This window comes from Mustela nivalis (assembly GCF_964662115.1).
Source record: "Mustela nivalis genome assembly, chromosome: 4".
Taxonomy (NCBI): Eukaryota; Metazoa; Chordata; class Mammalia; order Carnivora; family Mustelidae; genus Mustela; species Mustela nivalis.
Window position 1 is genome coordinate 140,363,168 of NC_139023.1, and position 25,960 is coordinate 140,389,127.

The window sequence follows — 25,960 nt, forward strand, 5'->3', positions numbered from 1 at the left end:
TTTGGAAAATAGGGCCCTTTTGCTCTTTAAAAGCACAATATTTTTATACTGTAGTATAATGAGAAAATAACTGATTTTACTTGAAACACAGGATTCTCAGATACAGATTCTCTCTTGGCCAACTCTATCCCTGCCTTCAGACTGTCACTCATAGGTCACCTTTCCTAAGTTTTACCTTGACCACTATATCTAAAGATGCAACCAGCTTTCACTAACCCTCACCCCATGCTTCCAATTTCCCTCACTCTTCTCTATTATTTCCTAAACCACCTTCTAGCTTCCAACTTATTTATTATGTTTATTATTTATTGTCTGTCTTCCCCTACTAGGGCTGAACTTTTTGTTTATATAAGCACTGGTATATCCCAAACATCTAGAATAATACCTAGACTTCTATTTGTTTTCAAAAGATAATTTTCAATAAATGAGTGAGTACATAAAGCTGCATGCTTGTTTCAGTCCTCAGTGTTCACTCAGGAATTTGGTTTCTTTTAGGGTAACCATGCAAATTAAAAATAAGAGAACCTTGGGGCACCTGGGTGTCTCAGCGTATGACTCTTGATTTCTACTTAGGTCATGATCTCAGGGTATCGAGGTCAAGCCCCATGTCAGGTTCTGTTCTGGGCATGGAGCCTGCTTGGGATTCTCTCTCTACCTCCGCCCCTTCCCCAACCCCCTCTTTAAAGGAAGAGAGACCCCTATGCTTTCAAGCCTTGTTAAATTTACTGCCACATTTGGTGTCCTTTTGTAGCGAGTGGGACAGTGGGGATGATCTTCCATTGCCTACACTATTGGAATGGAGCTTAGAGGTTCATCTTCACTACAAGCAAATCATTATACTTACATAATATGTTGAAATTATACAATTGTTTTTTCTGTAGGCTTCTAGTTTATGTGATCTTGAGGTTGTAGACTGGCAAAATAAAGATTTTAAATAGTTACACAGTTCTCCTTTACTTAGTCTTTTACCATATTGTATTTGAATCTGTTGCTTTCTTGATTTTATCCACTGTTTCCTCTTACAAGTAGGTCTCAACTATGGCTAACTACAATTGTTAAGATGCCTTTGATTATAAAATGTGTTGATTTGAGAAATGCTACCATGTGGAAAAATGTGCATTTTATCCTGATGAAACAGGTTATTATGGAAAAGAATTCTTACTTAGAGATTTTTAAAATTCTGTTTCTTTTAAAATAATCGGATGATTTTTATCTTTTTCTGGAGACAAACCATAAGTGACTCTTAATCTCACAAAACAAAATGAGGGTTGCTTGGGGGAGGGGGTTTGGGAGAAGGGGGTGGGATTATGGACATTGGGGAGGGTATGTGTTTTGGTGAGTGCTGTGAAGTGTGTAAACCTGGTGATTCACAGACCTGTACCCCTGGGGATAAAAATATATGTTTATAAAAAATAAAAAATTGTATTAAAAAATAAATAAATAAAAAATTAATTAAAAAAAAATAAAGTCTCTATCAGTATGCTCTAACCAAAGACTGCCAGGAATAAACTTCTGGTTGAATAAGTTAGTTCAGTGAGGGAGTATGCTCACAATGAGGAAATTAGGGACATCTGAGTAAGAGAATGTTAGAAATGATTTATTACAGGATTTGAACCTATATTAGATGATTTTAGGGAGGGGTTAAGGAAGTGGGGCTTCCTTCTAAATTGATTACTGTTAGGAAGCATGGGTAATTCTACAATGAGATACCCTAATAAATCTCATCAGAAACCTGGAAGTCTAAAGCTGTAATTTGTAAAGTCACCAGTCATTCATACTAACAACACTAAGCAAAATCAGTATTACCAGGCCAGCTCCTGATGTCGGAGGCTGCTTTTCTACATTCTCAACTGTTTCTGTCTTCTTCCTTTATGTATGCTAGATGAGCATTTTTCCTCCATCTCTCCTTCATTTATCTTTCTATCCACACCACTTTGTGTCCTTTTAGGTACTTCTAGGATAACTGTGCCTGAAGTTTTGAGAACATATCATAAGCATCAGACCTCTGGTAGTGCATGGATTCCAGGATCTTTTGAGCTACTCTTCTCTCGTGTATCAGCTTTGCATAGTCTTTGTTTCATTTGCGTCAGTATTATTTCCTTCTTTTTGGACTGTTCTCTCTGGAATTGTGATGAGATTTCAGTCTGTATGTACCCAAATACTAACTTTCCACACATTTAAGATACTGCTTTCAGAAACTGAATTTTACTGTATTACATCTGCAAGCAAGATATGCATGTCTCTTGTACCTGTAGACTCCAGGTTGTAAGGATATCATCCAAGTTGGATTCCAGTGACTCTTACAGTCCTTGTGTCATAGAGGGACACTCTATGTGCCTATTCTTTTTCTTCCTAATATTGGCCTTAGAAAAGGCAAATGGCTGTTCTGTTTCCTTAGATCCTACTCCTAGCTTAAACTGAATGATGTTTTCTATCCCATATATCCTAATTCTTAAACAGGAACTTTATTTTTCCCCTTTCTTTCTTGAGCTTTTAGAATATAAGTCTCAGTAAATTATCCTACAAATTAGTCTTCTAGATTCACTCTAGAAGTGAATCTTCTAGATTCACTCTAGAAGTGAATCTTCTAGATTCACTCTAGAAGTGAATCTTCTAGATTCACTCTTTCAAGACTTGTCATAATGTGTGTTGCTTTGTTCCTATCTGTTCTTTTACTCTTCCAGTTACCTTTTTAGTGATTATTTTTCTCCTGCCAAGTAAGCATTATTTGGTGAAAACAAAGATGAAAATTCTTGTACAGGGTAGAACAACTTTAACATTTCGTAATAGAAGAGGATGAATTGACCATTCAACAAAATATACAAGAATATTAAAGGGTATCTGGAAGTTTCATTGGAGAGTAAAATAAGATCACATGGTAGAAATTAATTTTACACAGTAGTTCGAACAAAGAGAGGGACATAAAAACATAGGAAATAGCGAAGTACATACCACATGGAAAGATAACTTGTAAAATATGAGAGATAGGAATGATTAAGGGAATAATTTTTGGAATTAACATAAACTGAGGACCCTCTATTGTCCACTTCTCTAAGCTCTGGAGAGATTGGGATGAAAAAGATGAAGTCTCAGCTTTTTAAAAGATTAGTATAATAGGAAAAAGGATATTTACAAAATCAAGTGAAATATAGCATGACAAATGCTCCAACAGATTAAGTTCTCATTACACTGAGGATACAAATGAGGGAGTATAACTTCTATTTGAATCATTTAAGAAAGGTTTCACAAGTATTCTCTGAGTTGGTTATGTTTGTTAAGCTAGACACAGAAGCAGTCAGGCTATAGCATAAGTTATTTGGTGACTGAATAAGGTCAGTTTTTATGGAAGTGGAAGTTTATGTGCTTGAGGCTAAATTTGGAATTAACTGTTTTTGTGTTTTGCTTCAATTTTAAAAAGTGTCTACTTGTAAATCTCTATTGCTACTTGTTGGATAGAAGCAATCATGACTTTAGTGAGTCAGAATTTAGTTTTCTGTTACCTCTGCAGCTGATGGATCATAGGTTACTCAGTGTAATAATCAAACTTGTAACTAAGATTTAGATATTAAATGATTGAAGGGATACCTTGTTAATTGGTAGATTTTAATGTTATCCAAAATATAATGGACATTTAAAATCCATTGTAATGTTTTTTGTTGACTTGCTATAAAGATAGCTTCTTTATTTGAACCTTTATCTAAAAATGGAAGATTCCTGTAAATGGTTATTTTCTTTTATAGGTGGTAGATCATCTAATGCAAAATTGCCGTCGGTGCCAACAGTTGGCTCAGTTCCACAAGACCAAGTTTCAAATATGAGGTATTAAAGCTATTAACTTGGATATTTGTGATTTATTCCTTTTGATGACTCTTTAAACTGTCTAGCTACAGTTCTTTTTTTTTTTTTCACTTACTTTTGTCTATTTTTTTAAAAGCATAAGCGACAGAGGCCTGAATGTTTTAGAAGTTTCTCTTTAAAGATTATGACATGTAAAAGGTTTTTGAGAAGTGGCTATTATGATTAATAAGTACTGCATGCAAAACAAATATTTAAATACACAGGTAGTAGCTTATGACTTAGGTTTCATATGATTATGAACTGAAAATGGAGAATTCACTGTTCATTTTCTTTAAAAATGCTGAAGCAAGTTATAGCCAGTCAACCAAAGCCACAGTGAAACTGAACAGTAGGTACATTTTTACCGTCCTTAACCTTTTTAAATTGGGAATATGCATTTCAAATTCAAAGATGGAATACTGTGAATATTTTCTACCACTAGAGCCTTAATAGTCAGAGTTCTTGATCCTCCTTCCACTACTGGAAAATCCTAGCACTCCGCAAATACAGGCACCAAAGTTCTGTATGTGTAACCTTGTAGTTGTGATATTATCCAGAGAAGAATAGTATTAAGGGTAGTACCTTAGATGAGATGCTAATTGGTAGAAGAGATTTCCATCAGCTAAACAGTTGATAGTTTCAGTAGCAGCTCTTGTTGGTATTACGAAGTACTACTCCTTGTGTGAATAAATAGGTAAATAGTGGCTGTTTGTGTATATATTTTGTTTATAAGTTCAGAACTAAAGCTGTGGATGCCTATGAATTTCCTGAAATGCAGGAAGCTTTTTTAACTCATTAAATATATACATGTATGTGGTTGTATGTGTGTATACATATGAGTATATGTGCATGTAGTCACAGAGACATATTAATATGTAAATTGAGATCATTATAAGTATGCCAGTAAAGTATACTAATTTTCAAATGAAAAGTTGTTCAGATTGCTTTAGAAAAAAAATTCTCAAAAGATGTCAATGAGAAAAGAATATAAACTAATTCAGTTTATAAATACTTACGGTGTCTATGCTATATGCTGCAGCTGAGAACTTAGAAAGGAAGATATAATTCTTGAACTGAAGGTGCTGATAGTTTATTAATAGACAGATTTTTTTCTTTTAAAGACTTTATTTGAGAGAGAGAGAAAGAGAGAGAGAGAGAGAGTGTGTGAGTTGGGGGAGGGGTAGAGGCAGACTTTAAGACTCCTCTTAAAGCAAGGATCCCAACCCAAGGCTCTATCTCAGGATCCTGAGATCATGACTTGAGCTGAAGGGATATGCTTAAACCAACAGAGCCACTCAGGTGACCCAGTAATACACAAATTTGATAAGGATTTGGTCGGGTTTTTTAGGTTATAATGGTGTTAAAATCAAGTGCTCTATACTGACCCATTAAGATTTCCAGTAAGAATCAGATGCTTAGAGTGGTTGTTTACCAGATTATTTGCCAGGGCTGGGGTGGTAATATAGAACTTAATAATAAAGGGTATTCTAGCAGAAGGAATGATATGTATCGCAATAATGAGTTGTTATATAATTTTTAATTTCTCATGATTTTACATTTCTTTGGAAACTCATTTTAAAAACTGAAAATTGTAAATTCTAATGAATAGTTCAGATAATATCTTTCCATTAGTATTACAGAGAGGCTTGAACATGCTTTGGAAAAGGCAGCTCCTCTTCTGCGAGAGATTTTTGTGGATTTTGCACCTTTTCTTTCTCGGACACTTTTGGGTAGTCATGGACAAGAACTGCTTATAGAAGGAACAAGTAAGTGATTTTTCTTTATGTCACTTTACAAATGAATATTTAAATTTGTATTTAAGTTTTAAGATTAAAAATGGAAATGAATAATAGGAGATGCGTGGAGTTTCATTGTTCAGGTAGTTTTCAGCCTTTGACAAAGTTTCTTCCAGAGTCTGTATCTTTTGAAAGATGTGTCTCTTCTATTGTTCTAATCTGATTTGGATTTTTAATTAGTGATTTGGATGAAGCAGAAGAGTATGTACTGAACCAAAGAACTACAACTTAGATTTCTTTTTTTAATGCATTAAAATAAACTATGAGAATGGAGAATTGGAAAGATTAGTGTTACAGTAATTAGCAGGTATTTATCTGGGATTTTACTAGAACTTAAGATCCATATAAACAATAGTATATCGCCACATATTAGGAAAATGAGGAATGTGTTATTAGTCCTTATTAGTAGAATTCTGTTTTATAAATAAGTAGAAGTAACAGTGTTGGGGTCTGCTATCAAAGGAATGAGACTGAGACAAGGTGAAAGTTATGCAAAGCTTTATTCTATGCCAATCATTAGAAGTTAGATTGACTATCCAGGGGAACGAGACTGAGACAAAGTGAAAGTTATGCAAAGCTTTATTCTATGCCAAGCATTAGAAGTCAGATTGACCGGCCAGGGCCACCTCCAGAGAGAGCGATCCCCTCTCGATCTCACAGGCTGGTTTTATAGGACATAACCGCAGACCCACGGTACGTGGCTTTTGTTGTTAAGGCGTTTATTCCTGGAATCCATACCTGGAACCGATACCAGGAACTATTGGGGTGTTTATTCCAAGAATTAAGTCTGTGGATGTAAACAACAATATGGCTACCTTGGCAATATGGAGTCGCTCTGGCTAAGCAGGCCCTAATAGTTAAACAGGTTTTAACATTAAATTGGCCCTAACAACAGTAGTACTCTATCCTGCTTACACATAGATTCCTGGATCATTTATAGGTAGTATACTTTGAGATGGTGTCAAACTAGATAGCATTCAGAGTTGGTTGTTGAGTTGGATTGAAAACCATATGCTGTTTATGGAATGAAGGAGTATTCAGACTTTTTTTTTTTTTAAGGTTTTATTTATTTATTTGAGAGAGAGAGAGAGAGAGCACAAGCAGGATTGTGAGAGGGGAGAGGGTCAGAGGGAGAAGCAGACTCCACGCTGAGCCAGGAGCCTGATGCAGGACTTGATCCTGGGACTCCAGGATCATGACCTGAGCCAAAGGCAGTCGCTTAACCAACTGAGCTATCGAGGTGTCCCTGGCCTTTTTTTTTTTTTTAATTTTTATTTAAATATGGGGTACTTGCCATATAGTGAATGTTTTCTAATATTAGAATGGGTGACTCAACCAATTGCTATCTCTGACAGCAGGTATCAGTTCAACAGAGAATAGCTTTCCAAACAATTCTATTTAAGAGCTTAATAGACTGACTGCAGAATACCAGTCTTCATCCTTACAAGTAGAATTTTTTAAGGATAAGCTGGAGGATTTTCATCAGTGATAATATAGAATTGATTTTTTAAAATTTAGATATGTTTGGACTAGAAGTATCCTAAATCTGGGCTTGTCTGTGTTCATGGTTCATGGTTTAGGATTAAACACTTTGATTCTCCTAAAGCTGAAAAATCATGGAAAAATGTAATTATCTGTATCCTGCTCTCTTTAAATATCAATTTATAGCTTTAGTTATAAATTTTTGTTGAGTAACAGTCACTAGATGATCTCTTGAGGAATTTTTAAAAACTTATTAAAAAATACTTTTTTTTTCTCCATTAATCAAGTGTTTTAGTGAGTATAACAATAAAGAAGTAATTATTAATCATTTTTTTAAAAAAAGATTTTATTCATTTGACAGAGAGATACCCAATGAGAGAGGGAACACAAATAGGGGGAAATGGAAGAGAGAGAAGCAGGCCTCCAGCTGAGCAGGGAGCCTGATGTGGGGCTTGATCCCAGGAGCCTGGGATCATGACCCAAGCTGAAGGCAGATGTTTAACAATTGAGACACCCAGGCACCCCCCAAAAACTCTCTTTTAGAAATAAGAATATGGAAATGCAAGGTAGAGATAGTTCAATAGTGGAAGATACTCTTTATATTAGCACTAATTGAGGGATATCAGCACATTTAAAATAATAAGCTTTAGCTGAAATAAGAATTTCATTATCATCTGTGTTATATAGATGTATATGGAGTTGGTCATGAGTGGTCTCATTTCCACAGAGGGAAAAAGTATTAAATTTATTTGAAAAAGTTTAAGTTTTAGAAATATTTACTTAATTTGGGGGTAGAATTTTACCATATCTGCCAAAGGATATAATTTTTCCAGCCATGCATGGACTATTTGGTCTAATGAAGTAATAAAATTTGAAAGATTATGAATCGAAAAATTGAAGGACTTCTCCCTAATTTATACTTAACGTGTTAAATATTTATTTTTTAAAGTGGTTTGACAGTTTACGATCTATATTTCATTATTGTAAAGTGGATTATTAATTACAGCTTTTTGGTGTAGCAAAACAGAGCTTTTAGTTGGTCTTTGAGTTTTACAATAGATCCCACAAGATACTCAGAAGTACTAAACTTGCTAATTACAGATCCCTGAACAACATTTAATTTAGAATCAGTTTTTTACTGGTAAGTTCTGATAAACTGATAATAAGGAAGATGATGCACTCTTGCTTATCTGTTAACTTGAGCAGTGCCTACTCATTGGACTGTATTCATAAAAAGTTAGCCAAAAAAAAAAAAATCTAGGAATTTTATGCATCTTAGATATGTATGTTAAGTTGTAAGGAACGTTTTGGGTGGTGGTTTTTGTGCATTGTAAAACAACTAAGAGTTTTGAGTAGAAGTGTTTGTGGCATGGTATTGTTCAAAAGCACTAGATTCAAAGACAGGAGACCTTGGTTCTAATCCTGCCTTTGTCAGTCACAAGTTGTATGCCCAGACACTGGAAGGCTTATTACTTCTACAATTTTTTAATGTTTTTTTTTTTTTATTTAAAAAGTTTTAAATATGTTAAATATGTATGGAGTAGAAATTGAAATAACCATGAACTTATTACCAACTCCCAAACCCACTTTGTTTTGCTATAATTGTTTGTTGTATCTGCCTCCCTTTATTTTGCTTTAGTATTTAAATCAATTCTAGACATTGTTGTTTTACCCTTAAGTAATTCATAAGCCATGTAAAAAAGGATATTTTCTTACATAATCATAATTGTTGTATATATACCTAATATTGATGAATATGAACTAAGTATTATATAGCATAGAACTATTATCAATATTAATAGTTCTATGCTATATAATACTTAGTTCATATTCATCGTTTTTAAGTGTCTTTTTACAAAACATTTTCTCATTTATATACAGACAAAATCAATTTATTGCATTTGGTTATGTCTTTTAAGTCTTTATTAATATCAAATAGTTTCTCCATATTTTCCCTCTGTTTTCATGCTATTGGGTTGTGGAAGAAATCTGGTTGGTTGTTCTGTAGAATGTTACATATTTTGGCACTCTGTGGCCATTGTTTCCTCATGATGTCATTTAATGGTTTCTCTGTCCCATTTATTTTCTGATGGCTTGAGATTAGATTTAAAAGCTTAGTTAAATGAAACAAGATGGGATTGGGACGGAGACAAACCATAAGAGACTCTTAATCTCACAAAACAAACAGGGTTGCTAGGGGGTAGGGGAGTAGGGATATGGTGGCTGGGTTATGGACATTGGGAAGGGTATGTGCTATGGTGAGTGCTCTGAAATGTGTAATCCTGATGATTCACAGACCTGTACCCCCTGGGACAAATTATACATTAAATGTTCAAATAAATAAATAAATAAATAAATAGATGGATAGATAGATAGTTTAGTTTAGTTTAGTTTAGTTAGAGGTAACACTGCCTATTACATCTTGCCTAGAACCACATGTTTCTGATTGTTTCAATTTTAGTGATACTAACCCTCTTTTTCAACCTTGTAAGGATTGATATGTTGTTATTTTTGCTTTTTTGAAGAGGTCTTTCAAAAACAAAGAAAGTTACTTAAAAAATAACATTTATTCTATCTTACAATTACCGTATGTGAACATGTTTTTATAAATCTAGGATTCATTAGGGGGTCTTTGTGATATTAATTTTCCTATACCTTAAAACACTTTATTTCACCATTTATTCATCAGTTATTCCTACTATAGTAAGGACTATAAAATAATGAGAAGAAAATAATACTGCAATTGCCCCTAGAATTATGATATAATAAGAAAATAAATCATCACTCTTGGATCGCCCTCAGTTTGTACTGCATTCACCAAAGTACTGGATCATATTTTAAGAAGATAGAAATTTGTTTTCTCAGTGGGAACAAGAACTGATATTTGGGGAGGGCAGAAACATTTTAAGTATTACATGGTTCTTCCATTGGGTCACAGTACATCTATACAGTATATGTTTAGTATTAAAATTTCGTGAGGATGCAATTAAGAAAAAATGTTCTGAAATGGCTTCCTAATGGGGAGCAATAAAAAAAAAAAGGTTGAGAAATATCAGTAAAAAGAAAATCCGTGGATACCATCTTTGTGGTCTTATTTTTCAGCTTTCATTGAATTCAGTTAGGAATTCAGAATTGTTTATTTTCTGCTCTTAATGATAAGGTGAAAAATTGACAGAAGAAGACATTTTACAATTATTAGACCATCTGAGGATGAATTTAAAGAGAGAGAGCAACACTTAAATTTTATCAGACCCAAGAATTTATTAGTGCACAATATATTTCTGTGGACAAAAAGGAAATTGATTTTCTTAGTATGTCATTCTATAGAAAGGACTTCATTGTACAAAATTGATGCAATGTTTTCTGACAAGAACATGGAGCATCTTATTTTGCTAAAAAGGTATGTGACAGTGTTCTTCCATGGCTTTGATATTTACACAGCACAATTTACTGGTTACAATTTCTAAGTGAATAAAAAAGGCAAGTGTGTTACATGAAAATGATTGGAAAGAAAAGTTCATGTAGAAATGAAAAAAATTAGTGGATTCATCATTCTAAATCATGTTTGAAAGTCCAAAGAAGAAAATATTTTATAATTCTGGATCAAAGAAGATGACTGTCATCTTTTCAACAAAATTTTGAATGATTCACCTTTTCCAAAGTACTACATTTGATGATATAAGTTCAAGAAATAGGACCAGAATTAATGATAAGGTGGAACCAATTAGAAGTTTATCTGAAATTTGGAATTAGTATTTACAAGGTAGATATCATATTTATAGATTGATGAAGAGCAGTTAGTTGAATCCAAAGGCTTTTGCTCATATAGGTTATATACAAATAACCTTTAAAACCAGAGAAATAGAGAATAAGAATTTGAGTGCATTATGCTTAAATTATTATGAAAGCTTCTAATAATGTTTGTAATCCTCTCTTTTTATATAAAAATCAAGTTGACTTAAATACGTACTTAAAATACATATATTTTTAAAAAGGCTTCTTACATTCCATGTGGCAAAAGGTCATGACTGTTTTTCATGTTACTTGAAGTTTAGACAGATCAGTGGGTTCAGATGTTGCTAGCTTAATATCTGGTAAATCATTTAATATTTCTGAATTTAGCAGTAAGGAAAAGCAGTGATAATGGAGGTGGGGTAAATAGTCTTGGGTGAAGAAATTGAAGAAAATTTCATGACTAAATGAGTATAAAGCTCTTGGTTGGTATCCTGAGTTTGTCTTTTTTTGAAGGGACTAAAATTGCATATCTCTAAAAAATAAACCAAAAATAAAACCAAGCAAAATGAACCGTATGGTTATTCTGAGAGGCTTTTAGAGAAGTTGGGTTAAGAGCCTACTCAGATCTCTGAGGCTGTCTTGTGTCCTTTCTGCTAACTGGGGCAATAATAGGGGTGTGTGTGTGTGTGTGTGTGTGTGTGTGTGTGTGTGTGTGTATAAATGAAAATTAATACTTCTGCAGCAGTTTATAACTTTAAGTATTGTTTTAGGGCCTTCCTTTGGATAATTCTTAGAGTCCGAAGACAGATTATTGGTTTATAATTCATTTCTTCCTTTTTCATACCTGGAACCAGTGTCACCCAAGGGCAAAAGAGAGAAAGAAAGAGAGGGAGAGTGTGTGTGTGTGTGTGTGTGTGTGTGTAAATGAAAATTAATACTTCTGCAGCAGTTTATAACTTTAAGTATTGTTTTAGGGCCCTCCTTTGGATAATTCTTAGAGTCCGAAGACAGATTATTGGTTTATAATTCATTTCTTCCTTTTTCATACCTGGAACCAGTGTCACCCAAGGGCAAAAGAGAGAAAGAAAGAGAGGGAGAGAGATGATTAAGTTGTGCAGCCTGATACCAAGTCCTTTATTGGTGATATTTCTTGTTTCTTTGAGTCCAAGGTTATATATTTTTGTTTACAGTATTACTGCCTTTTAGAGAGGGAGCTTATTATTAGAGATCTAATATAAGGTCTTTTTTGTCCCCTAAAGCCCTTTCTCATTTAAAATTTAATATACCATCTACCTTGGCCTTTCTCCCCATCTTTTACAAATCTACAAAACCCCATTCCAAAAAATGCATGAATTGTTCTAATCAAACTATGACATGTTATTTATTTTACTATCACTTAACACTTAACTCTTTGATCATTGAGTTAAATGGCCCAAGGCCTTTTTAAATCATTATTGTTCTTTTTCTGAGTGGATAAAAAAGGCTGAGCCAGATCAGAGCCCAAATATTTTGCCGTTGAAAGGAAAGTTGGTAAGGAATTCTGGTTTCTCTAGAATAGAGCAGTGGAATAATGACCTAAGTAAAGAAAGATCTGAGTTTACTTTTTGGAAGTGGAAGTATATGGAACCTTCTGGTTGTTTACATTTTATGTAAAGTGACAAGGTTTCAGACCAGCAGAGTGCTGTACCAGCGATGAGATGAACTATTGGCTGTGCCTTTCATTTTGGCCTTGGTATTAGCCTGCAGAGCTACGCTCATTTCAGCTCTACAGAAACTGTAATTTAGTCTAGTTAATGACCTGCTTTCTTAATGCAACATGTATATTCTCTGTAGCTAATTTCTATGCTGGTGCTGACACTATTACCGTCATTATTTCTAAGTTACACGTTTTTTCAGACATTGAGAAAAATGGTTCTTTTCTAAAAAGTGAAGAGGGGAACAGCCTATTGTTGTTAACAACAACAACAATGTTGTTAACAGCATTAAATAGGTTGTTTAATGCGAATGCTATTTATTAGACTACAGAATGGCAGTGTGTGCCATCAGTTGGTATGAGGCAGCATGACTAAAAGAAGTGAGGAAAAAGAACTACAGAGCTAGAAAATTAAAGAAAGGGAATAAGATGGGATAGGATGCCTCCAAGAGCTTTCATGGAAAGAAAGAAAGAAACAAGATAATTCTGCAGGATGTGTACGGGTCCACCAGGAATTATTTTTATTGTTACACCCTGGATTCTAAACTTGTGTTTGCTTAGAAAAGTATAAAATAAAAAATAACATTTTTTCTGATTATTAGTCATGTGATTTAGTAATTTAGTGTTTTTAATTATGGGCATTGCTTTTTTAACATACTGGTTATGAAATGTTCTTTGAATGAACTTTTTTAGATTTTGTTGGTAACCAAAACTAAGGAAGTCTTTAGTCTTTTTTAGATATGTATTGTTTAAAAGTTCCTTCCTGAGGTATTTGTGGTGAATGCAAATGAAACAGAAAGGAGAAGATGTAAATGAATTTATTTATAAGAAATCAAGAATATATAACAGAACGCTTACACTTCTGTTAAGGTTTAGTGTGAGGTCACAGGTCAAGGTACTAATAAGAGTGTTTGGGATGTCTGCTGCCATGAAACAAAATGGAAACTTGATTGATAGCTAGAGGGTTGAAGGGAGAGAGTGTGGTGGAGAAAGCAAAGGTCAGGGAGCCATTTCCCTTCTCTGCATGTATAACAATCAGCTCTCTCCAAAACAAAATGTAGATAATATTGATCAATATGGCATATATTGTGCACATTTCTCAGTGTTGTGAAATGTCATTATATATGGAGTTCTAATGTTTTGGTAGATTGAATACTGAAATGAAATAGTTTACAAATAAAATTGTGGTAGTTTTGATGCCAAGTTTAAAGTAATTACAGAGTACCTGTTTACTCATATCGAATGTGTGTGGGTTTGTTCTTAGCAAGATGTTAAATTTTGTTTTAAAAACCAATTTGGATAAAGTTGTATAACAAATCCCTCATATTTGTTTTTTACTCTGTAATTTTTCTTTTAAATTCTCTTTAAAATAGGTCTGGTTTGCATGAAGTCTAGTAGTTCGGTTGTGGAATTGGTTATGCTACTGTGTTCTCAGGTGAGTAACAGGAAAAAATGTTGGATTAAAAGTAAATTCTTGCATGACTTTATAAGGAAATTATAATTGTTTTAGTAGATATTTTTGCTGTAATAGAGTTTGAATTTGCGATTTTAAAATAATTTTATTTGTATTGCAAAAGGATTACTTCTTATCATTGATATTAACAAAGACTACAAAGAATTTTGTAGTGAGCGCTGAGAGAGAACAGATAGATGAGAAACAGGTTTTTAGAATCTTATTAAAAAATGTCTCGAGCGAATGATCTTGAGGTGGCTAAATTTCTTTACTTAATATATATTACGGTTATAGAAACAGATTTATTTCTAAACCTTGTGGAGTGCTACTCTGACTCCCTTAGGAATAATGGGTTTACTTCCCTTTTGTGTAGAGGTTATAAAATGAGTGATAAATAATTTTGAATTCTTGTCATTGCTAATTATTTTTGACATACAGAGTAGATTTGGGAAAACATCAGCAAAAGTATGGCAGCCATCATGATAAGATGTAGTGAATAAATTCCTAAAGCAAAATGCTTTTAGTGTTCAGAAATTTTATACCTCATGTAAACTTTAATGATTTTTAGAAAATGTATATAAAAATCATGTATCATGTGGTTTTTCTTTTCTGTTTTGCAATTAAACAGATGAATGTTTTTACAGAGAGTTTTCTTTGTAGTCTTTTAAAAATGATATCTTGCTGGTAGTAAATTCCGCTACTTAAAACTTTAAAATAGCCTTTTTTAATAGGAAGGGTATTGGTCTAGAGGTCAAGGGTTCTGACCCATTTCAAAACCTTTGACCTTCATTTACAACTTTTGTGGTGTACTTGCCTGACGAATAAGGATAATGCAAAATTAATGTTTCTTTGCATCGATTTATTCATTTTAGCGTTTATATTGCCAAATTTATTTAGACTGTGCTGATGGACATTTCATGAATACAAATTAAAGAATCATAGAAGGTGTGAAAAATCAATACTATGCATTGTCAATAAAATGGAATAAGAACAATTACTTCTACAGATTACACTTAATGGATTTTTATAATGAACTTGTGAGGAGTGGTTGTTTCTAGTGAGCTTATTATTCTTAGATTTAGCAAGAATCATGTTTTTATAATTTAATCATCTCCTTTAGAAAACTCCATTCCTTTAAAAAGCTTAATGTAGAAAATTTTTCATTAATCTAATTTGAAATAATTGCTTATTTATTTCTTGGATCTAGTTACCATATGCCATTCTTAAACCAGTACAAAATTATCCTTACTTTTAAGAAGCATTGGTTTCTTCACAGAGTATGAAATTATTTATACTGATATAAATGTTTCATAGATGAATTTTGATAACAAAGTTCCACTTTTTAGTTCAGAAGAATTGAATATATTCTTGATATATCAAAGCTGTTTCAGATAGTATATTACATAGTTGAATGTTAGAAGCTAAAAAGATGAAGAATGACATGTTTTAAAACACCTATTTATCATGTATGTCACAGGGCTGTTTAATACTAATCTAATCAAATGGGATATGAAGATCACTTAGTAGAATAAGTTGCAAAAGTCGGATACTGTCAAGATTTTTGTTTGAATAAAATCAAATACATTATTGGTTATTTGAAGTCCTTACCATTTTTTATGAGTTCTTCAAAAGTTCCATGGCATCTCTATAAGATGTAGCACAGTGTGAAAAATGATGTGAAAAATGAAGCTAGAATTAGCTCCAGATGTATACAGATTGTTCCAGGGTGATAATTACATTTTTCACTTTGAATTTTCCTAATTCAAAGAGGTCAGCTTGGCAGTCACAAAAGTGATTTATTTTGTTAAGAAGTGAACTGTCTTTTTCTACATGAAAGCTTAAGAGATATGAAATTGAATTTGAAGTCGACATTTTGCAGATACTGGGTGGGGATGGCTTGAGTTTGATTGATAATTTTTTTTAGTCTGAGATAGGGTGGGAAGTGAAAAGCTAGCATATTGCTAAAATTTTAATTAATTTTTTAAGGGGAGATGGAGAGGATTGAGTGCCAGAGATCGAAAGATCAGGTCAAAAACTCCTTTTTAATCACATAAATAATGGGATATGCTTATGAACTTAACATCTGCAAATTTGATTTAAAACTTTACAAATTAGTTGGTGTTAATTTCATGACAATCAGCCATGTTCTGATTATTTTTTTTTAATCCATTCAGAACTTACTTGCTTTTTGCATTCTTTTTAACAAGGTGTTTAAATCGGCCACATTTTATTACAAAAAAGAGTAGGACCTAAATTTAAGAAATGTATAAATGAACACATTTGTTTTGCTGTTGTTAAGACAAAACAAATCACTATATATTTTCTTGAGGCTTCAACTAGGATTATATTTTTCAGTATTCACTTACTCATTATTAGGTTGATTAAACAGCATTTCATATTTTATCTCATTTACATTTAACATTGTTAAGGCAAAAATCTGTTATTTAGAGTAGAAAAGCTTTCTTAACATACTCAGCATTACATTTTTGAGTAAAGTTAAATACTGAAGATTTGTTAAATTAGGTTTATTCATATATTGAGTCCCATGTAAAGTAATTCAAGAGCTACGTAAGCTTCAAAGGTTGATTTAAATTCTTTTTGCTTCTTTAAAATAAGATTGTATACATTCTTCAGGAAACTGTACTCTCTGATGCCTAGAAAAAAATTGAACAAATTCTAATTTACACTTCAGATTTAGTTTTTCACAAGCATGTAACTTACTAGTGCCTACTCTTTATTGTATATGTGTGTAAACCTTATAGAAATCTATATGAATTTAAAGAAAATGCTACCTAACTATTTCAACTAATATTATTCTAGCATTGTGTAAAGTGTTTGTATCATGCTCATTTGACATTAATATCATTTTTGAAAGAATTGACATTGCATTCAAGGCCACTTTATAAAAGCGTTGCTTTGCTCATCCTAATTCAGTCTGACATACATTCCAATAACACTACCTCCCTTCTCAGGTTTAAAGCTAAATTTATGACTGTGCATTGTGAAGTGCATCATTTAAAAATGGTTTCAACCCAAAACATCTAATAAATAAATAATGTGTATGGCTACTCAGTAGTAGACTTTCTAGACTAGAAATCATTCCATCGGATACTCAACAGTCCACTATCGGAGAGGGCTGTCAGATAAATCTTATGGTAGCTGCATTCATGTCCTGTAAATCACATATTATTGTCTGAGCCTTCTGCCAGGTCATCTATTCTTTTCCCATTTATCAGAAATGCATAGAGTATATAGAAAAACTAGAAGCACCATGTAGTCTGGCCTAGCATCCTGTCCGAGTAATTAATTAGCAGCAAAACATAATTTAAAATGCTGTTAGTCTGATTTTTCTTTAAAAATTGTTTTATCAAAATACGTAGATTGTTCCTATTTTAGAATTTTTTTTTTTCACATGAAGGTTATGAGATAAGGTTTGGTCATTTTAGATTCAGGTGTATGTTTTTATACCCCTTAATTATTAATTTAAAAATTATAATAAGAACCAGATGTTACCATTTTTATGATTCTTTTATGGTAGTTTTATGTTGAATTTTTGCTACTTGAGGTATCTTTTTTCCTGAATTTTTATAGTAAAATGTTTTTCCCTTCAATATCCTCTAATTTTTTCCTAAATCTAGTTTCCTTCTCCTTTTTAAGTTTGTCTCTTCTAAATATGTGACATTAATGTTATTGCTCTTGACTTTTTATTTCATGAGCTTTTCCTTTTTGTAGTTGTGATGAGTATTTTGAGTAAAGTAGATAATTGAAACAAACCAAGGTGGGGGCAGGAGAAGAAAAACAAACCAGCTCTATACCATGGCGCAAAAGTGTCCTTCATTATCAGGTCTCACTTATTGCTTGGACCTTATTTCTTACCACTTTGTTTTTGTAGTCTCATGCTCAATTTATATGTTCTCAAACTATGCTGAACTATTTAAAGTTACTCAAATGTGCCATCATAATTTTGTCTGTTAGTGTATGCTTTTTCTTTCCCTAAAATTTTCCTCCTTCAAATTTGGTGACTCTAATGATTGACTTCTCATCATTCAGAACTGAGCTTAATTGTCCTCTTCTCAGATCATCATATCTATAGTTGGTATCTTTTTGCTTATCTTCATTTGCTTATCCTCATTTTAGCACTCCTCATAGGATGTACAACCAATTTTAGGTATACCTGTAGAACTTGTTACTTTTTTGTCGTCAGCTTCCCTGTCTGTACTCTAGGCCCTGTGAAGGTGACAACTCTTTCTGTTTTGCCTGTTAAAGTATACTTGGTACTCAGCACAGTCCCTGCCACGTGATGGCTGCCTAGTGAATATTTATAGATAAATAAATAGTCCAGCTTCCAGCTACATGGCAGTCTTTCTGGAAATGGAAAGCTTCCTTTGACTCCTCTCTGCTCCAAGACTCTAACTCTTGTGTTCATCCAGAGCTCCCATTGCCTGTTATTCCTTTCATTGTTTAAGTTGCCTGTGATTTTTCTTTCTCTTCCAGTAGACTAAGTTTCTTGAAGGCAAGCACTGTGTTTTGTTTCGTATCTCCAAAATCCAGCATAATTACTGTCCAACCAAATATTTATGTATTTGTGTAATTAATAATTGAATGATAACAATAGTCTTAAGTCAACATATTTTGGGCCTTTGCCTTTTGGTCTTTTTCACTGTGAAATATTTCCTTCTTGTATATTATTGTGTGTGTTTTAAGTGTTCATTTTTTTTTAAGATTTTATTTATTTATTTGACAGATATCATAAGTAGGCAGAGAGGCAGGCAGAGAGGGAGAGGAGGAAGCAGGCTCCCCACTGAGCAGAGAGCCCGATGCGGGACTCGATTCCAGAACCCTAGGATCATGACCTGAGCCAAAGGCAGAGGTTTTAACCCACTGAGCCACCCAGGTGCCCCTTAAGTGTTCATTTTTATTTTCAGCTATCTTGTCTTAACCCAGTTCTGTAGTCGTGTTCATTTATAAATAAGGTCTTTGCCTTTTCATTGTCATTTGGCTTAGTTTTACCTCTTTAAAAAAAACAAAAACTTGTAGAAGTATAATTTACATACAGTATATATGCGCATAGTTTAAGTTTACAGTTTGATGAATTTTGACATATATACAATGATTAATAACCATTTGAGTCTGGAAAGTTCCCTGAACCGCTTTGCAGTCATTCTCCATCCCTGTTTTCTCAAGTTGCTACTGATTTGACTTCTGTTAAAGTTACTGAGTTTTACTGATTGTAGAATTTTTTATTTAAAGAATTTATTTTTATTTATTTGACTGATAGAGATCACAAGTATGCAGAGAGGCAGGCAGACAGAGAGGGGAGGAAGCAGGCTCCCTGCTGAGCAGCAATGTGGGGCTTTATCCCAGGACTCTGAGATCATGACCTGAGCCGAAGGCAGAGGCTTAACCCACTAAGCCACCCAGGCACCCCTGATTGTAGAATTTAATATAAATGGAGATTTACTTCTTTTAATTGTGGTGCTTGGATACTCAGAGTGTGCTGTATTTAGGATATGCTTAAACTTTTTTCATTTAAATTCACTATTCAGTATTAAGAAAGTGTTTTGTTTTGTTTTGTAAGCAAAAAATTGAACTAGTTAAAAAAAGGATAATCTTTTTGCCAGAATAGGAATTTTTTTTTTAATTTCTTTTTAGCGTAACAGATTTCATTGTTTTTGCACCACACCCAGTGCTCCATGCAATACGTGCCCTCCTTAATACCCACCACCTGTCTCCCCCAACCTCCCACCCCACACCCCTTCAAAACCCTCAGATTGTTTTTCAGAGTCCATAGTCTCTCATGGTTCACCTCCCCTTCTAATTTCCCTCAACTCCCTTCTCCTCTCCATCTCCCTATGTCCTCCATGTTATTTGTTATGCTCCACAAGTAAGTGAAACCATATGATAATTGACTCTCTCTGCTTGACGTATTTCACTCAGCATAATCTCTTCCAGTCCCATCCATGTTGCTACAAAAGTTGGGTATTCATCCTTTCTGATGGAGGCATAATACTCCATAGTGTATATGGACCACATCTTCCTTATCCATTCGTTCGTTGAAGGGCATCTTGGTTCTTTCCATAGTTTGGCAACCGTGGCCATTGCTGCTATGAACATTGGGGTACAGATGGCCCTTCTTTTCACTACATCTGTATCTTTGGGGTAATACCCAATAGAGCAGTTGCAGGGTCATAGGAAAGCTCCACACTGTTCTCCAAAGTGGTTACACCAACTTGCATTCTCACCAACAGTTTAAGAGGGTTCCCCTTTCTCCACATCCTCTCCAACATGCATTGTTTCCTGTCTTGCTAATTTTGGCCATTCTGACTGGTGTAAGGTGGTATCTCAATGTGGTTTTAATTTGAATCTCCCTGATGGCAAGTGATGATGAACATTTTTTCATGTGTCTGATAGCCATTTGTATGTCTTCATTGGAGAAGGGTCTGTTCATATCTTCTGCCCATTTTTTTTGAATTTTGAGTATAAGGTGCTTATTGGAAATGTAAATGTCTTCTTAATATATGCATATTTTTTCCTATAAGGAAATCCTATAGTGTGGACCTTTTATACAGCAGTGTGGTGAGGCCGTTGACTATAGTTTTTGGAATGTTTTATTTTTAGGATTTGTTAGGTTCATTTCAAATGCTGTCTCTTTTACAGAGCTTGCTTGCTTGCTTTTTTGCTAGCTTCATTTATTTACTTACTTTATAGTTGCTTATTTAACTTCCACTTAAGTAGTTAACATAGAATATCATATTAGTTTCAGGTGTACAATACAGTGATTGAATACTTTGTACACATGGGTGCTCATCACAAGTGCCCTCCTTAGCCCCTGTCACCTATTTAACCAATACCTCCCCCCTGCCCTCATCTCTTGTCTGGTAACCATTGGTTTGGTCCCTATAATTAAAAGACTTTTTCTTGTTTTGCCTCTCTCTCTTTTCAAACCCCTCCTTTGCTTTTTTTTTTTTTTCTCTCTTAAATTCCACATATGAGTGAAATCATAAGGTATTTGTCTTTCTCTGACTGACTTGTTTTGTTTAGCATAATACTCTAGCTCCATCCACGTTGTTACAAATGGCAAGATTTAATTCTTTTTTATGGTAGAGTAATAATCCAACACACACACACACACACACACACACACGCACACAGAGCCCACATTTTTGTCCATTCATTCGTTGATGGACATTTGAAATCTCTTCGTAATTTGGCAATTGCAGATGATGATTCTATAAACATTGGAGTGTGTGTATCCTTTTGAATAAGTATTTTTTTTTTGGAGGGGGTAAATACCTACTAGTGCAAATGCAGAATTGTATGGTAGTTCTAGTTTTAATTTTTTTGAGAAACCTCGATACTGTTTTCCATAGCGACTGTACCAGTTTGCATTGCCACTAAGAGTGTAGGAGGGGAACCCATTACATGTAATCATTTAATTATTATTAAATGATTAGGGAAACCCTTTATTAAATGAGAGGGGAACCTTTTCTCCATATCCTCACCAATACTTCCTATTTCTTGTGTTGTTGATTTTAGCCATTCTGACAAGTGTGAGGTGATATTTCACGTAGTTTTGGTTTGCATTTCCCTGGCAATGAGTGATATTAAGCTTCCTTTCATTGTGTCTTTTGGCCATCTGTATGTTTTCTTTGGAGAAATGTCTGTTCATGTCTTCTGCCCATTTTTAAATTGAATTATTTCTTGAGTGTTGTGTTATATAAATTCGTTATATATTTTGAATACTAACCCTTTATCAGCTATGTCATTTGCAAATATCTTCTCCCAATTTGTAGGTTGACTTTTAGTTTTGTTGATTGTTTCCTTTGCTGTGCAGGAGCTTTTTATCTTGATGAAGTCCCAATAGTTTATTTTTACTTTAGTTTCCCTTGCCTCAGGAGACAGAAGTTGCTAGAAAGAAGTTGCTATAGTCAGTGTGAAAGAACTTACTGCCTGTATTCTCTAGAATTTTTATGGTTTCAGGTCTCACATTTAGGTCTTTAATCCATTTTGAATTTATTTTTGTGCTTCGTATACAAAAGTGGTCCAGTTTCACTCTTCTGCATATTGCTCTCCAGTTTTCCCAGTACCATATGTTGAAGAGACTGGTTTTTTTTCCCCTATTGGATATTCTTTTCTGCTTTGTTGAATATTAACATAATTGTGGGTTTCTCTCTGGGTTTTTTGTTCTGTTTCATTGATCTCTGTGTTTATTCTTGTGCCAGTACCATACTATCTTGATCACCGCAGCTTTGTAATGTAACTTTAAGGAACCTTGAAAAAGAAAAAAAAAAGCTGGAGTTATCACAATTCCAGGCTTAAAGTTACATTACAAAGCTGCAGTGATCAAGATAGTATGGTACTGGCACAAGAATAAACACAGAGATTGATGCCTCCAGCTTTTTTTTTCTTTTTCAAGGTTCCTTTGGTTATCCAGGTTTTTTTTCTGGTTCCACACACAAAAATTTTTTTTTAAAGATATTATTTATTTGACAGAAAAAAACACAGTAAGAAAGGATTTTTTTAATGTTTTTTTTTTTTTAAAGATTTTATTTATTTATTTGAGAGAGAGACAGTGAGAGAGAGCATGAGAGGTGAGAAGGTCAGAGGGAGAAGCAGACTCCCCATGGAGCTGGGAGCCTGATGCGGGACTCGATCCTGGGACTCCAGGACCGTGACCTGAGCCGAAAGCAGTTGCTTAACCAACTGAGCCACCCAGGCGCCCTTTTAATGTTTTTTTTAATGATTTTTTTAATGTATTGTTTGGTTTTATTGAGAATTGTTGTATCTGTGTTCATCAGGGATGTTGCCCTGTAGTTTCTCTTTTTTTAGTGGTGTCTTTATTTGGTTTTGCTGACCTCATAGGTTGAATTTGCAAATTTTCCTTTTTTATTTTTTGGAATAGTTTAATGTTTGGTATAATAGTTTGAATGTTCTTTAAATGTTTGGTAGAATTTGTATTCGTACCATTGTGGTTCTGGACTTTCGTTTGTTCGAAGTTTTTTGATTACTGATTCAATTTCTTTGCTGGTTTTCGGTCTGTTCAAGTTTTCTCTTTCTTCTTGATTCAGTTTTGGTAATTTATGTTTTTAGGAATTTATCCATTTCTTCTAGGTTGTCTAATTTGTTGGCATATAGTTTTTCATAATACTCTCTTACTATTGGTTGTATTTCTGTGGTGTAGGTTGTTATTTCTCCTTTCTTATTTGTGATTTTATTTGGGTCCTTTGTCTTTTCTTTATGTTAAGTCTGGCTAGATTATCAATTTTATTGATTTTTTTTTTTTTTTAAAGAAACAGCTCCTGGTTTCATTGACCTGTTCTATTGGTTTTTTTGTTTTTGTTTTTTGTTTTGTTTTGTTTTTTAGTTTCCAATTATTTATTTCTGCTCTAATCTTTATGATTTTATTCCTTCTGCTGGCTTTAGGCATTGTTCTTGATCTAGGTCCTGAGGGTGTAAGGTTAGGTTGTTTATTTTATATTTTTCTCACTTCTTGAGTAGGCTTGTATTGCTGTAATGTTAGATTGTTTATTTTATATTTTTCTCACTTCTTGAGTAGGCTTGCATTGCTATATATGTCCCTTTTCGTACCACTTTTGCTGCATCCCAAAGGTTTTGGACCACTGTGTTTTTTCATTTGTATTTTTTTCCCATGTATTTTTAAATTTCTTCTTGGATTTCCTGATTGACCCACTCATTTTTTAGGTAACATATTGTCTAACCTCCATGTATTTGTGGTCTTTCCACATTTTTTCTTGTGTTGACTTCTAGTTTCATAGCATTGTGGTCTGAAAAGGTACATGATATGACCAGTCTTTTTGTATTGTTGAGTTGTGTTTTGTGATCTAGTATGTGTTCTGTTTTGGAGAATGTTCCGTGTGCACTTGAAGGGAATGTGTATTCTGCTGTTTTAGTTTGGAATATTCTGAATATGTCTATTAAAACATCTGGTCCATTGTGTTATTCAGAGCCATTGTTTCCTTGTGTTTCTGTTTAGATGTTCTGTCCATTGATGTTCATGGGGTGTTAATGTCCCTTATTATTATTGCATTACAGTTAGCTCCTTTATATTTATTATTAAATGTTTTATATATTTGTGTGCTCTCATGTTGGGTAAATAAATAGTTATGGTTGTTATATCTTATTGCTGCATTGTCCTCTTTATTATTGTCTCTCATTATAATCTGTTTTAAAGTCTGGTTTTCTGATATATGTATTATTACTCTTACTTTATTTTGACCTCCAGTTGCATGATAGATTTTTTTCCATCCCCTCCCTTTCAATCTGCAGGTGTTCTTTAGTTTATAATGAAGCTCTTTAGGTAGCACATAGATAGGTCTTCTGTTTTTATGCATTCTGACATCCTGTGTCATTTGATGGGAGCATTTACTCCATTTACATTAAAAGTGATTAATGGATAGGTATGAATTTATTGCCATTTTGTTTTTTGTGGTTGTTTCTGGAGATTTGCTCTGATCCTTTCTTGTCTTTGTCTCTTTCATATTTTGCTGATTTTCTTTAGTGATATGTTTGTTTTTTTTCTCCTCCTCCTTTACATGTTTATTAGTGGTTTTGATATATGGTTATCATTTGGCTTATATATATTAAATAGTAGTTATAGTAAGTTGATTGATACTCGTGTTTGAACCCATTCTTTTCTTTTCTTTTTTCTTTCTTTTTTTTTTTTTTTTTTTAAGATTCTGTTTATTTATTCGACAGACAGAGATCACAAGTAGGCAGAGAGAGGTGGGGGGAAGCAGGCTCCCTAGTCCGATGTGGGGCTCAATCCCAAGGACCCTGGGATCATGACCTGAGCTGAAGCCAGAGGCTTTCAGGCACCCCTGAACCCATTCTTTTCTAATCTCCCCATGTTTTAGGTATGTGTTATTATATTTTATATCCTTTTTTGTGTGTGAGAGTTCCTTGACTGATTTTTACAGAGCTCCTCATTTGCACAACTGCTCTTGTGTTTCCTGCCTTTAATACTGTTGGTTTTGGTCTTTCCTTTCCATTCAAAGAGTCCCCTTTCATATTTCCTGCAGTGCTGGTTTAGTAGTCACAAACTCCTTTAATTTTTGTCTGGGAAAATTGTTATCTCTCCTTCTATTCTGAATAACCGCCTTGCTAGATAGAGTATTGTTGGCTTCAGATTTTTCCATTTAGCAACTTGCATCTGTCATACCACCCCCTTCTGGCTGGTCAGATTTCTGGTGAAAAATTTCCAACTAGCCTTATAAGTTTTCCTCTTGTAAGTAAGGACTTCTTTGGTCTTGGTGCTTTTAAGATTTTTTTCTTTACCACTGTATTTTTCAGATTTAATTACAGTATGTCTTAGTGTTGGCCTGTTTCGTGGATTTTGATGGGAATTCACTGTGCCTCCTGGATCTGGGTGTCTGTTTCCTTTCCCAGATGAGGGAAGCTTTCAACTATTATTTCTTCAAATTTTCTGCCCCCTTTTCTCCTCTTCTGTGATTTATATAATATGAATGTTACTATGTTTGATGAGTTCTCTAAGTCTTATTTTGTATAATTCTTCTTTCTCTTTTTTGTTCAGTTTCCAGATCACTAATTTGTTCCTCTGCTTCTTTAGCCTTCTGTTCTTTGCATCAAGTATATCCGTAATCTTGTTTATTGCACTCTTCATTTCTAATTGTTTTAAAACTCTTTTATTCTGTAGGATAAGGGTCTCACTGATGTCTTCTCTTTTCAAGCCCATTGAGTATCATTATAATCATTGCTTTAAATTCTCAGATACATCACTTATATCTGTTTTGCTTAAATCTCTGGCCTTATTGTGTTCTTTCATTGGGGTTAAATTCTTCCATTTTGGCATTTTTTCTAATTTTTTGCTGCCTTCTGTGTGTTGGTTCCATCCTGAAAGTGATGGCTTTATGAAAAAGAGGTTATGTAGTGCCAGCACCTGGCATTTTGGGAACTGTTTCCTCTGTGTGCTGCATGTTCTCTGCT

At 33.8% G+C, this 25,960-nt stretch overlaps 1 protein-coding gene across 2 annotated transcripts in view; it reads left to right on the forward strand.

The window, feature by feature from the left end:
* The window catches only part of LRBA (LPS responsive beige-like anchor protein), a 730,800-nt gene that overhangs the window by 214,602 nt on the left and 490,238 nt on the right, over window positions 1-25,960 (forward strand). For both annotated transcript variants that reach the window (XM_082728100.1, XM_082728101.1), the window contains exons 32-34: window positions 3,741-3,819; window positions 5,470-5,603; window positions 13,917-13,978. In XM_082728100.1, coding sequence (XP_082584226.1) covers window positions 3,741-3,819; window positions 5,470-5,603; window positions 13,917-13,978 — 275 coding nt within the window. The remainder of the gene's footprint in view (window positions 1-3,740; window positions 3,820-5,469; window positions 5,604-13,916; window positions 13,979-25,960) is intronic.